Source organism: Loxodonta africana, chromosome 3, assembly GCF_030014295.1.
Source record: "Loxodonta africana isolate mLoxAfr1 chromosome 3, mLoxAfr1.hap2, whole genome shotgun sequence".
Lineage (NCBI taxonomy): Eukaryota > Metazoa > Chordata > Mammalia > Proboscidea > Elephantidae > Loxodonta > Loxodonta africana.
Window position 1 is genome coordinate 120,553,832 of NC_087344.1, and position 17,434 is coordinate 120,571,265.

Below are 17,434 nucleotides of genomic sequence, written 5' to 3' on the forward strand. Positions count from 1 at the left end.
GTCATAATAAATGATAAACATCCTTTCCCTCCTCATTTCAATTTATTGCACTGACAGCAATACTTATTAGGCTAAACCATATCAAACTGCACACTTTCAACTTGCAAATATGGCGACTTCCTTTGATTTAATCTAATACAATTTTAAGGAGCCACTGAATGATTTTTATCTTTTCCACATACATTCATATCCACCTGCATCAACTCACATCATTATTAAATTAAAAAATGAACTAACAGATAGTGCTCAGCTACCACCACTGACTACTCTGACAAGGATCACAACAGAGGATCCCAGATAGAACTAGAGAAAAATGTACAACAAAATTCTAACTCACAAAAAAAGACCAGACTTACTGGCCTGACAGAGACTGGAGAAACCCCGAGAGTACTGCCCCCAGACACCCTTTTAGCTCAAAAATGATGTCACTCCTAAGGTTCACCCTTTAGCCAAAGATTAGACAGGCCCATAAAACAAAACGAAACTAAACAGGCACACCAGCCTAGGGGCGAGGACCAGAAGGCAGGAGGAGACAGGAAAGCTGGTAATAGGGAACCCAAGGTCGAGAAGGGAAAGTGTTCACGTGTTGCAGAGTAGTTAACCAATGTCATAAAATATGTGTACTTTTTAACGAGAAGCTAGTTTGTTCTGTAAACCTTAAAGTACAATTTAAAAAAGAAAATAAATAAATAAGAGATGAAATAACATCAGATAATTCAAAAGTAAAATTAAAAATGTTATTTGGATTTAGCGCAAAAACACAAAGAAAAATTAAATTTCTAAGAATCCCTAAAACATGGCCAAATTAACATTTGTTGATAAGTATTTGATAAAGTTAACAGAAATGGATAAAGGATAAATTTATTACAGTATTTGTAAATTCTATACCTTACATTAACATAGCTTTTCCACATTTAATCTTTCAACTAATTCTCACAACAGTGTAGGGTGGGACTAGAACAGTTTTTCTTAATTTTATAAACAAGGTAGCAGCTAAGCCTCAGCTGATTAGTAAATATAGAACTTCCTATCAACATGGATCTTCCTACTCAAGTTCAAAACCCTTTTCACTATATCATGCTAGCTGTTTCATTGCATTGGTTAACAGACCCTAATTACCTAAAGTATTTATATATTATCTCTGCTACTGTGAGACTTTATCTTATTTATTTTCAGATAATTATTTAAAAATACACATAACCATATTCCAAATTGTCTAATCCAGAATATTTATGTAATACTTTGCAGTGGTTTGTGGGGGAAAAAAAAATTTGCCATCGAGTTGATTCTGACTCATAGCAACCCTATAAAAAAAAAAAAGTGGTTTGTGGGGGAAAAAAAAATTTGCCATCAAGTTGATTCTGACTCATAGCAACCCTATAAAAAAAAAAAAAAATCTATAGGATACAGTAAAACTGCTCCACAGGGTTTTCAAGCAGCAGCCAGTAGATTCAAACTGCCAACCTTTTCGTTTGCAGCCAAGCTCTTAATCACTGCTATTTTATCATATTACTATATCATAACTGAAATTATTATAAAGTTTTAAAGGTTTAAAATTCCTTTTATCAATTACAAAAGAGAAAACTTTGTACTAAGAACTATGGGCTTAAAATAATTTGAAAAATTCTAAACCAGTGGGTTTCAATGGGAAAGGGGTGGGGAACAAGGCAGAGGTGTATCAAAATCACCTCATTCTTTTTTCAAATGAATGTTGCCCTTGGAAATTCTGCTAAGAGGGTATCTTAATACCTCCCCACAATCCTCTACTGCTGATAGGTAAGAATAAAAAAATGGGCTGAGAACAGATATAAAAAGATAAATATGTTAAAAAGGTCATAATGCTCAACTGCAAAAGAGAGATTGGGATCCCAGGTTTGGTAAAGAAATGCCAGAGAAACCAACTATTACTCACCAAAATCGTCAGTTTGCTTTTTTTTACAAACACAATTTTACTAGATCAAATGCAGGTTTTATTTTTAGGTTACTGTTTCTAGAGTGCCTTTCAGCTAGAGTTTGAAATATTTGCATTATAGAGCTTCCTAAAGAAAAGAGCAGTATCATACAAAGGAGGAGTGTTACACAGCAGAATTACTTTACCTCTCGCTTTAAGTTCATCTTCTTCTTCCACTTCTACATCCAGATCATCGAATACAGCAACCAGAGGAGTTTTCAATGTTGTGTTACTGGGTATTTTAAAATCCTTGATTAAAAAAAGATTAACAAACCCTAAGATTAAAAGAAACTAATATCTATGCTCTAAAAAATTAATTACATGTTATTTTATTAGTAGAACTCTTCCATACAAATTTGTGGTTTTAGTAATTAGAATAAAATTTATATTCTGTAAGAAATAAGGATCTATACTAGGTAAAAACACGTCATCCTGGTTTTCTTAACATATGTACTTGAATAATAAAGCCACATTTTATAACTTACTTCAGAATTTAAACTCCACTAGCTCTAATTCAATGAGATGTCAGTGCAGCTCTAAAGGCCTTACTGTACATATCCTATATCGTCTTTTCAGGTTTTTACTAAATTTTTACAGGAAAAAAATGCAAGTTTTTTTTTTTCCTACCAGAAAACACCAATTTGTCTGTAGACTTCTACAATCTAATACTTCTAACACTTACTTTGTATCCTTTTATGCATAGTAGATAGTGCAAACACGTATTTTAAATGGTAATGTAATATTCCAATACTAATTCCCCAGAATTAGCTTAAACTCAGAGGTTACAACTGACTGTCTACTGGCCAAATGCTAGCCCACACTGTTAAACAAACAACACAGAGTTAATATTTGAAAAAAATGGAAATCATCAATAAAAATCAGGATTCCCAAGTCCTCTTGTAATATCAGAAGATCTAAGCACGTTCAGCCCATTTTAACAACAATCTGTATAAGGAGGAAGCTGAACAGCAGCATGCATTTCACCTGTACTCTTTAGTTCTCCAATTTATTATTGCCCTATGCCACCTCCACAGTGCATGCACATGTAATTATACCCACCCATTTTAAACATTTACTCTACCCTTCCGGCATCTGTTACTAGACATTCAAGTAGGTCTCATATTCTCACTGGGTTTTTTGTTGTTTTAAATAACTGATTATTTTTATAAAGCTGTGACATACTCATTACAAAGTATTTAAACATGGAGAAGTTTAAAAAATCTAAAATCTTATCACCTAGAACTTGTTTTTTTTTAAAAAAAAAATCTTATTAATGACATGTGCATGGTTTTCAATACTCTGCTATTTTATTAAAATGCTGTGACAAACTGGGTTAAAAACAACCTAGAAATTTCGTACATCTAAAGAAATTTGTACAAATAAGTTTTTTCCTCTGGGTAATTTATTCAATAATGGAATCACCACAAAGTTACATGAGATTAAGTTCAGACCTTTCATGTGTTAACAAATTTTACAAACCATCTAAAAAGTATCAGTATACTTATTCTACCAGATTCAACATTCATTACAATCTATTATGGCAGGAACGGGAACAGATAGCTGTTTTACTTTTGTGCAGAAGTATTTTGTCATTATTTTTATTTGTATTTCTTTTGTGACCTTTCTACACTTATTCTTCCAACCAGCTTTCCAGCTGAACATTAAGTATTGCCCTTATAGACTGTTATCCATTGCTTATGTGACCTAAACTTCTAGTCACCCCATCACATTATTAATCATGTAAGATGAGTTCAAGAAAACTTATTTTCACAGTATTAGGAGTTTCAAAAGAGGCTAAGCACATTTCTGAGTGCCAAAGAGGTATCAGTGAGAAAAATAATAATGGCAGTGATTTATTAACCACAGGCACGCAATTGTGAAACAGGAAATGCAACAAATACTCCTGTCTGAAACATACCCAAATTATACAATGTGTGAAACAAGCAAATTTATTATCACAACTGTCTACCTACAATGTGCACAAAGATAAAACAGAAAAATCTAACAGAGCTGATATCAGAGAATGCGATTATAGAAACACAATACATGATTTCTATAATACACTTGGGAAAGGGCATGTGCTTCTTAATCAAACCATACAGAGTGAACGATGATCAGAATAAATTAGAAAAAAACAATTCTAACTTCTTCATTTCCCTTCTCCTATTTTTATATGCCACCACTCATCTGTCAGCCTGTCACACTATGGTGGCTTGTGTTTTGCTGTGATGCTGGAAGCTTTGCCACCAGTATTTCAAATATGAGCAGGGTCACCCATGGCAGACAGGCTTTGGCAGAGCTTCCAGGCTAAGACAAACTAGGAAGAAGGACCTGGTCATCTACTTCTTAAAAAAAAAAATTGACCAGTGAAAGCCTTATGAACAGCAGCAGAACACTGATACAGTGCTAGAAGATGAGCCCCTTAGGTTGGAAGGCACTCAGATAGGACTGGAGAAGAGCTGCCTCCTCAAAGTAGCATCAACCTTAATGACGTGGATGGAGTAACGTTTTGGGGTCCTTCATTTGCTGATGAGGCACAACTCAAAATGAGAAGAGACAGCTGCAAACATCCATTAGTAATCGGAATATATGAAGTATGAAACTAGGAAAATTGGAAGTCATCAAAAATGAAATGAAACACATGAAGATTAATGTCCTAGGCATTAGTGAGCTAAAATAGACTCGTACTGGCCATTCCAAATCAGACAATCATGGTCTACCATGCAGGGAATGACAAATTGAAGGGGAATGGCATCGCATTCATCGTCAAAGACAACATTTTCAAAAAGAACATCTATCCTGAGGCACAACGCTGTCAGTGACAGGACAATATCCATACACCTACAAGCAAGACCAGTTAATACAACTATTACACAAATTTACACACCAACCAATAATGACAAAGATGAAGAAACAAGATTTTTACCAACTACTGCAGTCTGAAATTGACAGAACATGCAATCAAGATGCATTGATAATTACTGGTGGTTGGAACGCGAAAGGCAGAAACAAGGAAAAAGAATCAGTAGTTGGAAAATAAGGCCTTGGTGATAGAAACGACGTCAGATATCACACGACAGAATTTTGCAAGATCGACAACATACACGTTGCAAATACCTTTTTCAATAACATAAACAGCGACTATACAAGTAGACCTGGCCAGATGGAATACACAGGAATTAAATCGACTACATTTGTGGAATGAGCCAATGGAGAAGCTCAATACCAACAGTTAGAACAAGGCCAGGGACCAACTGCAGAACAGACCATCAAAATTAAAACAAGTCCACGAGAGCCAAAGAACGACCTTGAGTATATTCCACCTGAATTTAGAAACCATCTCAGGAATAAATATGACGCACTGAACACTAATGACCAAAGACCAGTCGAGTTGTGGGATGGTATCAAGGACATCATACATAGTGAAAGCGAAAGGTCATTCAAAAGACAGGAAAGAAAGAAAAGACCAAGTTGGAAATAAGAAGACACTCTGACATTTGTTACTGAACACACAGTAGCTAAAGCAAACGGAAGAATGATAACGTAAAAGAGCTGAACAGAAGATTTCAAGGGGCAGCTCGAGAAGATAAAATAAAGTATTATAATGAAATGTGCAAAGATCTAGAGTTAGAAAACCAAAAGGAAAGAACCTGTTCAGCATTTCTCAAACTGAAACAACTGAAGAAGTTGTTCAAGCCTCAAGTTGCAATACTGAAGGACTCTATGGGCAAAATTTTGAAAGACATAGGAAGCATGAAAAGAGGATGGAAGAAATACGTAAAGTCACTGTACCAAAAAGAATTGGTCAATGTTCAACCATTTTAGAAGGCAGTATGTAATCGAGAACTGATGGTACTGAAGGAAGAATTTCAAGCTGCACTGAAGGCACTGGTGAAAAACAAGACTCCAGGAATTGACAGAATACCAATTGAGATGTTTCAACAAATGGATGCAACGCAGGAAGCACTCACTCACCTATGCTAACAAATTTGGAAGACAGCTACCTGGCCAACCCACTGGGAAAGATTCACACTTGTGCCCATTCCAAAGAAAGGTGATCCAAAAGAATGTGGAAATTATCAAACAATATCATTAGTACCATATGCGCATAAAATTTTGTTGAAAATCATTCAAAAATGCTGTAGCAGTACATCAACAGGGAACAGCTAGAAAATCATGCTGGATTCAGAAACACATGGAACGAGGGATATTATTGCTGATGTCACATGACTCCTGACTGAAAGCAGAGAATACCAGAAAGATGTTTAACTTCTGTTTTACTGACTATGCAAAGGCATTCATTTGACTGTGTGGATCATAACAAATTATGGATATCGTTACGAAGAATGGGAATTCCAGAACACTTAGTTGTGTTCATGAAGAACCTGTACATAGACCAAGAGGCAGTCACTCTAACAAAACAAGGGGATACCATACATATTCAGTCTGTAAAATGAGCAAATAATCAGAGAAGATGGAATATATGAAGAACACAGCATCACGATTGGAGGAAGACTCATTAACAACCTACATTATGCAGATGACACAACCTTGCTTGCTGACAGTGACGAGGACTTCAAGTACTTAGTGACGAAGGTCAAAAGCTACAGCCTTCAGTATGGAGTACACTTTAACATAAAGAAAACAAAATTCCTCACAACTGAACCAATAAGCAACAGTATGGTAACTGGAGAAAAGACTGAAGTTGTCAAGGATTTCATTTTACTTGGATCCACAATCAACACCCATGCAAGCAGTAGTCAAGAAATCAAACAATGTATTGTATTGGGAAAATCTGCCGGAAAAGGCCACTTTAAAGTGTTAAAACCCAAAGATATTAGCTTTTGCATGTATAGGAAGTGATTGAAAATGCCAAGCCATGGCATTTTCAATCACTTCCTATACATGCAAAAGCTGGACAATGAATGAGGAAGACTGAAGAATTGATGACTTTGAATTATGGTGTTAGCAAAGAATAATGAATATACCATGCACTGTCTGAAAAACAAGTCTGTCTTGGGAGAAGTACAGCCAGAGTGCTCCATGGAAGCAAGGATGGTGAGACTCTGTCTCACATACTCTGGACATGTTATCCGGAGGAAGTAGTTCCTGCAGAGGGACATCATGCTTGGTAAGGTAGGTGCTCAAAAGAGAAGAGCTATACTAGAGCACAAGAAAAATTCTTTAGATAAACTGCTATAATATAGTGAAAAATAGCAATATGTAAGCTTAGTCTAGAAGTTATTTCATTATCATTTTTTTCCACTATTCATTATACTAATACAAACATAAGCGCGTTGAGAGTCTCTCTTTGTGGTTACTGAGTAAGTATAATCGAGACAATAACTGATAATGACATGTAACCATTCTAGGAAATCAAAATGGCAAAAGGATTCAAATGACATGAGTCAAAGCACAAAAGCACTCAATCAACAGTAGCAAAAAAGAGGAAGCCCTGATGAGATGGACTGATACAGCATCTGCAACAAGGGGCTCAAACACAGCAAGGATTATGAGGATGGCACAGGATGAGGCAGTGTGTTTCATTCTGTTGTACACAGGGTCCCTACGACTTGGAAGCAACTTGACAGCACTTAACAACAACAGTAACATTTTATGTGATTAAGAAATTTTGAAATTTCAGTGATCAATCTTTGCAAGCCTACACATGGCTTATGATAGTCTCTCGATCCAACTGGAGTAAAATCTTTAACCAAAGACTAATGCTAGGCATTATGTTCTATCTGGTTCTCGGTAAATTAGTAAAATGTTCACAGTAATACCAATGGAGTCCAGAAAAGACAGAAATGAAGAGAATGGGAAAAAGGAGCTATATTAATTTGTACCTGCCTTTCCCTATCAAAGAAGGCCTACCACATCTTCCTAGAATGAAATTTGCTAGAAAAAGATGAACACCATTTAAACCAGTTTTTTTTTTTTTAAATCCTTTTAAAACACGTTAGTTGCTTTTCTATCTTTGGATAGGCAGGCTTCAGTCTCACCCTAATCTTTCCCTCTATGAAAAAAACAAAGGTCAGTGTGAGTCATTTATTCGAAGAGAAAAAAATCCATATTACTGAAATTTTTTAAAGCACAGGCTGGGAAAATTCTTTTAAATTTCAGCTATATGACAAAATCTGAAATTAATTATTTGATATTTGTAACTAAATGGATTTAGATTACCTGGACACTGTTTTCTTGTGTTGAGTGTTGTTGTCTTACATTAGGCGATGAAGGCTGAGTTCCTAATTTCCTATCCAAAAACACTTCTTTGCTGCAAGCATAACACCATACTCGAAGAGTGGTAAGGTTCACAGTTAGGTAATGCTTTGTCTCCTATATAATTTGAGGATGAGGCGGGGGGGGGGGGAACAAAATTAGACATAAATGAAGAACACTTCAAAAGACCATAGACAATAAACTGCTGGCCTTTGATTAATAACAATATGCTCAAAAGAGAAGAGCTACACTAAAGCACAAGAAAAATTCTTTAAACTGCTATAGTATAGTGAATAACATCAATATGTAAGCTTAGTCTAGAAGTTATTTTATTATTATTTTTCCACTATTTATTACACTAATACAAACATAAGCACATGAGGGTCTCTGCTTTGTGGTTACTGAGTAAATATAAACAAGATAATAACTGATAATGACATGTAACTATTTCAGGAAATCAGAATGGCAAAAGGATTCAAACGGCATGAGTCAAAGCACAAAACCACTCAATCAACAGTGAAAATGTGATCTTGGATAGAAAAAAGCCTAGCTTTTCTCAACTGGGGTTCTGTAAAAGAAGCAGGCCCTACAAAAAACGATTTGACTGTTTTTTCAATCCTCCCAAGGATGGTACATAGCTAGTACCTTCTAGATGTATAGAAAAGAAGTTAATTAATTATACACAATGATGCCTTAAAGCCTTGGAGTATCTGAGTTTAATTAATTCTCTTGAGGGTTAATTAATTCTTTTGAGGAGCTCTGATTGAGAATGGTTGGATACTGAAGAGATTATCAATGTGAAAAACAACATAGCTCATTCTCAAGAAATTTACAGTCTAGAATGGGAGCACAACCTAGTACAGGTAGTCCTCAACTTAAGATGTATTTAAGAAGGTCGAACCACCCTAACGACCACTTTTTTTTGGGGGGGGGTTACATCTTATCGTTAGTAATATGTACTATATACAATGTTACAGTACATAATTTGCTGATGTTATCATCCTCATATGTTCATTCGCAGATGTTTATATGTAATATTTCCAACCAAGTAAAAATGAGGTGTTCAACTTACGTCAGAACTGATTTATGAGAGAGTTGTTGGAAGGGAACCTTGTCCTGAGGAACCCCACCCTAAGTCAGGACTGCCTGTACTATAAAAGATGCATGCACAGATTTACATGGGAAGCACAAAACAACCAGAGCAAAGTAAAAAGAGGACTCCAGTCAAAAAGACGTAAAGGAAAAGGAAATTTTTAAGATGAGATTTAAAGAAGTTAACGAGGCCCTGTCATAACCCTAAGGACCCCTGGTGGCACAATGGTTGTAGCGCTCAGCTGCAAACCAAAACGTCAGCGGTTCAAATCCACCAATCACTTTGCAAGATGAAGGTGTGGCAGTCTGCTCCTGTAAAGATTTAGGAACTTAGAAACCCTATGGGGCAGTTCTACTCTGTCCTATAGAGTCACTATGAGTCATAACCTCTTCAACAGCAATAGATCTGGTTTGGTTTGGGTCATGACTTTAAGCATCCACTCTCTGATCTCGACCTTGATAATCTCCTAATATTTCCACTATCACCTCCACAAATCTGAAGGTATACTTCCTAGATGTCTCTTAACTATAACTTCATTCTAGTACTGATTTTCTTAACAATGCCTCTCCCTACCTTTCACAGAGAGTATAAACTAAGTTTTAATTCAATTTACCTAAAAAGCACAAAATTTTGAATTACAACTTGAATTAATAATTTGTACATGCTTTTACTTTCCCTCAGGCTCACTTACAAAAAAAAAAAAAAAAAAGGGTCTTGCATTCAGGTTTTCTATATACATACCTGAGAATGTGTGGTGCTGTGATCTACTTGTGATTCACCACAGCCAACATAGGAACATCTGCTCTATAAATAATTATACAAAAAAGGAAATGAGATATTTTGTAACATAAATACATACATATTATATAAGAGCATAAGTATTACAATTAAGCTTTGATAACTTATTTTAACTCAATGTTTAAATGACTTTCCATAGCCAAGTGATTTAATCAAAAGATTTCATAAACAAAAGAACAAAATCAGGATATTTCTAAGCTAAAAGCTACATCATCTCTAAAAAACAAGCAAAACACATCCCAGAGTGATTTATTAAATCTGTGCAAAAGCACCGTAAGTAAAAACCCTTCCAAAGTTTAAGTTTAAATCTTGTTACTGATTTTTAAAGTACATTCATTTATGAAATTCTTCAAGTGTCAAATTTTTGTTCCTGGTTATCATTTTACAGATCTAAATTTTTCACAACAGGAAACTTTTGAGGGAAAAACATACCTCCAGGCATGCCCAAAGATTTGGTCCTCTGACTTTACAATCCTGACAAGTGCCCTATGAAAACAGATCATTTTGACATTATTGTTATAGTGACACACAAAAATATATACAATTCACCAATAACTTCATATACAAAAATTGAGACAAGCACACAGCATTATAGTAATTTATTTAAAAATGTATATTTGCACGGATCTGGTTTTTTATGGAAGAAAGAAAATCTATATCTTACGTAAGATTTTTGTATTAAATCTTCTTTTGTTATTTCTCCAACTGAATCCAAATGTGGACAATGATTTCGAAAAGCTGACATTCTGCTAGAAATTTTTTCCTGTTTTCCCAAGCTTTCAAAATGAGGCAATACCTACAGGAAAAGCAACCAAAAATATTAAAATTAAAAAATGCTAAATATTAAAAATGAAATTAAAATTGAAGATAATAATAGAATAAATGTTTACACCTTTGCTCAAAAAAAATACACATTAAAACATTCATAGGTGAGTTTCAGAATTGAACTTAATTTAAACACTGGAAATTTCTACGCCACACGAACATTTTATTAAAATCGACACCAATAAACCCACACAAGTTTGGTTCTCCATGCCTTTTGCTACTTTCCCCTTCTCTCTCAGTTATTTCACTTTGTAGAGGTAAATAAAAGAACGAGAAAAAAATTCAAGTTATTAAATTATGAAGGAGCCCTAGTGGCTCAGTGGTCAAGTGCTCAGCTGCTAAGTGAAAAGTCAGTAATTCAAACCTACCAGCCCTTCCATACGAAGAAAGATAAGGAAGTCTGCTTCCGTAAAGATTACAGCCTTGGAAACCCTATGGGGCAGTTCTACTCTGTCCTATAGAGTCACTATGAGTAGGCAACAGTAACGGGTTTTTTGTTCAGAGCCCTGGTGGCACAGTGGTTAAGCGCTCAGCTGCTAACCAAAAGGCTGACAGTTCAAATCCACCAGTTGCTCCTTAGAAACCCTATGAGGCAGTTCTACTCTGTCCTAAATGGTCACTATGAGTTGGTTTTTGGTTATACATCCATCTATGGAAACTAGTTTTGATTTTTTAGTTTATATACCTTATGGGAGGAGTCCCTGGGTGGCACAAATGTTTAAGTGCTCCACTAGTAACCAAAGGGTAGGCAACTGGAACCCATCTGGGGTGCCTCCAAAGACAGGTCAGGCACTCTGCTTCCGAAAGGTCACAGTCCTACTCCGCACACAGAGGGTTACGATGAGTCATTATTGATTAGATGGCAACCAACAACATACTTCATGGGTAAGAGCATGGGCTCTGATGTCAAACTGACCAGAGGATGCCAGTAACAGTAGAATGGCAGTACCTAATTTATTTAAACCAAGCAACCCTACGGGATTCATAGCAACCCTACAGGACAGAGTAGAACTGCCCAGTAGAGTTTCCAAGGAGCGTCTGGTGGATTCAAACTGCCGACCTTTTGGTTAGCAGCCGTAGCACTTCACTACTACGCCAGCAGGATTTCCAACTTATATAAAGGAAACAAAAATCCGCACTACTGGACCAATAAGCAACTTCATGATAAACAGAGAAAAGACTAAAGTTGTCAAGGATTGTATTTTACTTGGATCCACAATCAACACCCATGGAAACAGCAGTCAAGAAATCAAAAGACACGTTGCATTGGGCAAATCTGCTGCAAGAAACTTCTTTAAAGTGTTGAAAAGGCAAAGATGTCACCTTGAAGACTAAAGTACACCTGACCCAAATCATGGTGTTTTCATTCACCTCATATGCATGGGAAAGCTGGACAATGAATAAGGAAGACTGAAAAAGAACTGACACCTTTGAGTTGTGGTGCTGGCAAAGAATATTGAATATACCATGGACTGCCAAAAGAAGAAAAAATCTGTCTTAGAAGAAGTACAACCAGAATGCTCCTTAGAAGCAAGGATGGTAAGACTATGTCTCACATACTTTGGATATGCTATCAGGAGGGATCAGTCCCTGGGGAAGGACATCATGCTTGATGAAGTAGAGCGTCAGCAAAAAAGAGGAAGACCCTCAACGGGATGGATTGACACAGTGGCTGCAACAATCGGCTTAAGCATAACAACAATTGTAAGCATGGCGCAGGAATAGGCAGTGTTTCGTTCTGTCGTATACAGGGGCCGCTATGAGTCAGAACCAACTCGATGGCACCTGACAACAACAACTCATAGGGTTTTTGTAAGAATTAAATGAGGCAGTAAGTGTAAAGTACATGTAGACAGGCACTACACATACACATATACAAAGAATTTTATTAGGCACTCTGCAAGCACTGCCTTATTAGCTTTTAAAGTAATCAGTGAGGCCTCATATTCCACTCCCTATGAAATCTCCAATTTAAGGCTGAGATAGTTTCACATATCAATTATATTTTTCCTGATATTATTCAAGAGTTTCCTCAACTGCATTAAAATCTGCAGAAGGCAAAGTGTTTTCCAATCCCAATCCACTTAATTTTTCCCAAGGAACTACAATGTTAAGAAACTTACCGGGATAAAATGAAATAGTTAAAAGTTTTACTTTCACAAATATTGCAGATTTAATTTATTTTATGGGTTCGTTAGTTATTCAATAAATCTCATAGGTTTAACTATTAATCTGTGCTACTCTCTAGGCTGTAATAGAGTCTATCTGCCTTTTAAACTCTGCTGAAATATGAACACGTCAGAAAACACATTAAACAAAACAAAAATTGAGCAAAACCTAAATGCTCATAAACAGGTGAACGGATAAACAAAATATGGTACATATATACAATGAAATATTACTCAGCCAGTTAGAGAAAGGAAGTCTTGATACATGCTACAATATGGGTGGAGCTTGAAGACATTATGCTGGGTAAAATATACCAATCTCAAGAGGACAAATATTGCATGGCCACGCTTTTATATAAAGAAAACAAAAGGCAAATGTATAAACACCGAAGTTTATTAGTGGTTACCAGGGCCCGGGGAAAGGCGGGGGTTATTGCTTTTGGAGTACTGAGTTTCAGTTTACCATGATGGAAAAATTGCACTGATAAAGCGTAGGGTTGCAGAGCCAATTATTTTAAGTGCCATCGGTAAGTTGTACACCTGTAAAAAGTTGAATTGGCAAAAGTTGTGAAAGATTTACAACGAAGACCAAAAAAAAAAAAAAGCATAGCTGCTGAAGCTGCTTATGTGCAACAAAACAACTCATGGGATTTGATTTCTTGATTTGGAGGTTTAAGGTCATGGTTTCATGGGACATCCCAGTTAATTGACCTAGTAACATGTTTAATGCTTCTGATCTACCTCCTAGTTCACAGGTAGTACCTGAGGTCTTAAAAGCTTGCAACTGGCCATGCAAGGCACAACAATTGGTCTCTATTCACCTGGAGCAGCAGAGGAAGAAGGAAAGTCAGGGATAAGAGGAAGAAATGGACTATGCAACTAACTGCTTCCATTAACAACTGTCTCCTTTGCCATGGGACCAGAAGAACTGGATGGTGCCTGGCTACCATTACTGAACATTTTGATCAAAGATTCTGTAGAAGAATCCTGATTAAAATGGAGAAAATGCAAGCAATTTCAAATTCTCATGGAATCCAGGCTTCCAGGAGCCATGGAGGCTGAATGAACCCCTGAAACTATGGCCCTGAGATAATCTTTAAACCTTAAATCACAAATATCCTCTGAAGTCTTCTTAAAACCAAACAATAGTTTAGCTTAACTTGTAAAAAAAAGTAGGCCTTGAGCATTATGCTGTTTTAAGAACTATCGATAAGGGATCAAATTGACAATAACAACTTGAAAATCAAATAGGAAACATGGAAGGCAGTGAGTTTATGTTAATGGGGGAGAAACAACTCAGAAAAGGAGGGTGAGAATGGTTGCGTGATAAATTCCATAGGTCTGTGTAATAGTTTATTAACCTGTGTTACTCTCTAGGCTTTAATAGTATCTGCCTTTTAAATTTTGCTGAAATACGAACACATCAGAAAACACATTAAACAATACAATCAATTTCACTGAATTATACATGTAGAAACTGTTGAACTGGTGTATGTTTTGCTGTGTACATTCTCAACAAGTAAATGTTTTTAACAAAAGGACATCCAAATATATATTTGTTGAATTAAAAAAAAAAAAAACCTTTAGCAAAATCAAATAATCAATCCAATATTATACTGCAACCTACAAAACACACCAGGCGTCATTATGGGGGTTATCAGTGAATAAATCACTATTTCTAAACGTTACATTACTACATAATACTAATGTCCACACATTCAGAGCACAAAATCAAAGTTTATATATTTCGTTAACATTTTTCTTTTATTTATGTTTGAAGCATGGTTTGGCAATCTTTACCACCCACGTTGCACTCCATTCTAAAGGGTTAGACCCCTATGCCACCTCCTATCTCCTCTCCAGTAGGAAAAAAAAAAGATACATGTTAAAACCTGTGTTATTCTACTTTCAGCCAAGACGGAGAAACAGGGATCAGATTTACCTTCCACTGAAGTAACTACTGCCTGGAGAAATTTCTAAGACTTAATGTAGCTGGGTAAAAATCTGAACAGAGCCCAGCTATCTCCCTGAGTTGAGGAACAGAGTTGAGAATTTAGGGAGGCCAAAAAACCAAACCCATTGCCGTCGAGTCGGCAATAGGACAGAGTAGAACTGCCCCATAAAGTTTACAAGGAGTGCTTGCTGGATTCGAACTGCCAACCTTTTGGTCGGCAGAAAAAGCTCTTAACCACTACACCACCAGGGTTTCCCGTGGAGGCCAAAGGTGACTAAAATTCACAAGGCAACGTAACAAGTAGGGCTCCCATTAAGACTTGAGTTGATGAAACCAGTAGCCAAGGAAAGAACCACCAAAAAAGAGTTATTAGATGCCATCAAGTCGCTTCGACTCATAATGACCCTATGTACAAAGACCAAAACACTGCCTGGTCCTGCGCCATCCACCTAACCATTGTTATGCTTAAGTCCATTGTTACAGCCACTGTACCAATCCATCTCATTGACAGTCTTCCCTTTTTTCACTGACCCTCTACTTTACCAAGCATGATGTCCTTCTCCAGGGTTTGATCCCTCCTGATAACACGTCCAAAGTTAGACAAAGGATCACCATCCTTGCTTCTAAGGAGCATTATTGTTGTACTTCTTCCAAGACACAGTTGTTCGTTCTTTTGGAAGTCAATGATATGTTCAATATTCTTCTCCAACACCACAATCTAAATGCATCAACTCTTCCTTGGTCTTCTTTATTCATAGTCCAGGTTTCACATGCATAGGACGCGACGGAAATCACCATGGCTTGGGTCAAGCACATCCAATTTTCAAGCTGACATCTTTGCATTTTAACACTTTAAAGAGGTTTTTTGCAGATTTGCCAAATGCAACGTGTCTTTGGATTTCTCAACTGCTGCTTTCCATGGGTGTTGATTGTGGATCCAAGTAAAATGAAATCCTTGACAACTTCGATCTTTTCCCTGTTTATCATGACGTTCCTTACTGGTCCAGTAGTAAGGATTTTTGTTGTCTTTATGTTGAGGTGTAATCCATACTTAACGCTGTAGTCTTTGATCTTCATCAGTAAGGACTCCAAGGTCTCTTCACTTTCAGCAAGCTACGCTGTGTCAGCTGTATAATGCAGGTTGTTAATGAGTCTCCCTCCAATGCTGATGACATGTTCTTCTTCATATAGTCCAGCTTCTCGGATTATCTGCTCAGCATACAGACTGAATAGGTGTGGTGAAAGGGTACAGCCCTGAAGCACGCCTTTCCTGCCTTTAAACTACCCAATATTCTCTTGTTTTGTTCAAATGACTACCTCTTTGTCTACGTACAGGTTCCTCATGAGCACAATCAAGTGTTCTGGAATTCCCATTCTTTGCAAAGTTATTCATAATTTGTTATGATCCACACAAATGCCTTTGCATAGTCAATAAAACACAGAAACATCTTTCTGGTATTTTCTTTCAGCCAGGATCCATCTGACATCAGTAATAATATCCCTGGTTCTGCATCCTCTTCTTAATCCAGCCTGAATTTCTGGCAGTTCCCTGTCGATATACTGCTGCAGCTGCTTTTGAATGATCTTTGCAAAATTTTACTTGTGTGTGGTATTAATGATATTGTTCAATAATTTCCACATTCGGTAGGATTACCTTTCTTGGGAATAGGCATAAATATAGAACTCTTCCAGCTGGTTGGACAGGTAGATGTCTTCCAAATTTTTTGGCATAGACAAATGAGTACTTCCAGTGCTGCATGTGTTTGTTGAAACATCTCAATTGATATTCCATTAATTCCTGAAGCCTTGTTTTTCGCCAATGCCTTAAGTGCACCTTGGACTTCTTCCTTCAGTACACTGGTTCCTGCTCATACGGTACCTCCTGAAATGGCTGAACGTTTACCCATTTTTTTTGGTATAGTGACTCCTTCCATCTTCTTTTGATGCTTCCTGAGTCATTTAATATTTTCCCCACAGAATCCTTCAATATTGCAACTCAAGGCCTGAATTTTTTCTTCAGTTCTTTCAGCTTAAGAAATGGTGAGCATGTTCTTCCCTTTTGGTTTTCCACCTCCAGGTCCGTGCACATGTAATTATAATACTTTGTCTTCTCAAGCCACTCTCTGAAATCTTCTGTTCAGCTCTTTTACTTCATCATTTTTTCCTCTCCTTTCAACAGCAAGTTCCAGACTCTCTTCTGACATCCATCTTGGTCTTTTCTTTCTTTCTTGGCTTTTTAACAACCTCTTGCTTTCTTCATGTACGATGTCCTTGATGTCATTCCGCAACTCATCTGGTCTTCAGTCATTAGTGTTCAATGCATCAAATCTATTCATGAGATGGTCTCTAAATTCAGGTGGGATATACTCAAGGTGGTACTCGGCTCTCATCAACTTGTAATTTTCTTCAGTTTCAGCTTGAACTTG

At 36.7% G+C, this 17,434-nt stretch overlaps 1 protein-coding gene across 2 annotated transcripts in view; it reads right to left on the reverse strand.

Moving 5' to 3' along the window:
* Positions 1 to 17,434, reverse strand: part of USP33 (ubiquitin specific peptidase 33) — an 88,986-nt gene that overhangs the window by 48,246 nt on the left and 23,306 nt on the right. For both annotated transcript variants that reach the window (XM_010591176.3, XM_010591177.3), the window contains exons 2-6: positions 10,726 to 10,857; positions 10,494 to 10,547; positions 10,005 to 10,067; positions 8,135 to 8,287; positions 2,098 to 2,200 (exon numbers count right to left, since the gene is read on the reverse strand). In XM_010591176.3, coding sequence (XP_010589478.1) covers positions 2,098 to 2,200; positions 8,135 to 8,287; positions 10,005 to 10,067; positions 10,494 to 10,547; positions 10,726 to 10,806 — 454 coding nt within the window. In that variant the 5' untranslated portion in view covers positions 10,807 to 10,857. The remainder of the gene's footprint in view (positions 1 to 2,097; positions 2,201 to 8,134; positions 8,288 to 10,004; positions 10,068 to 10,493; positions 10,548 to 10,725; positions 10,858 to 17,434) is intronic.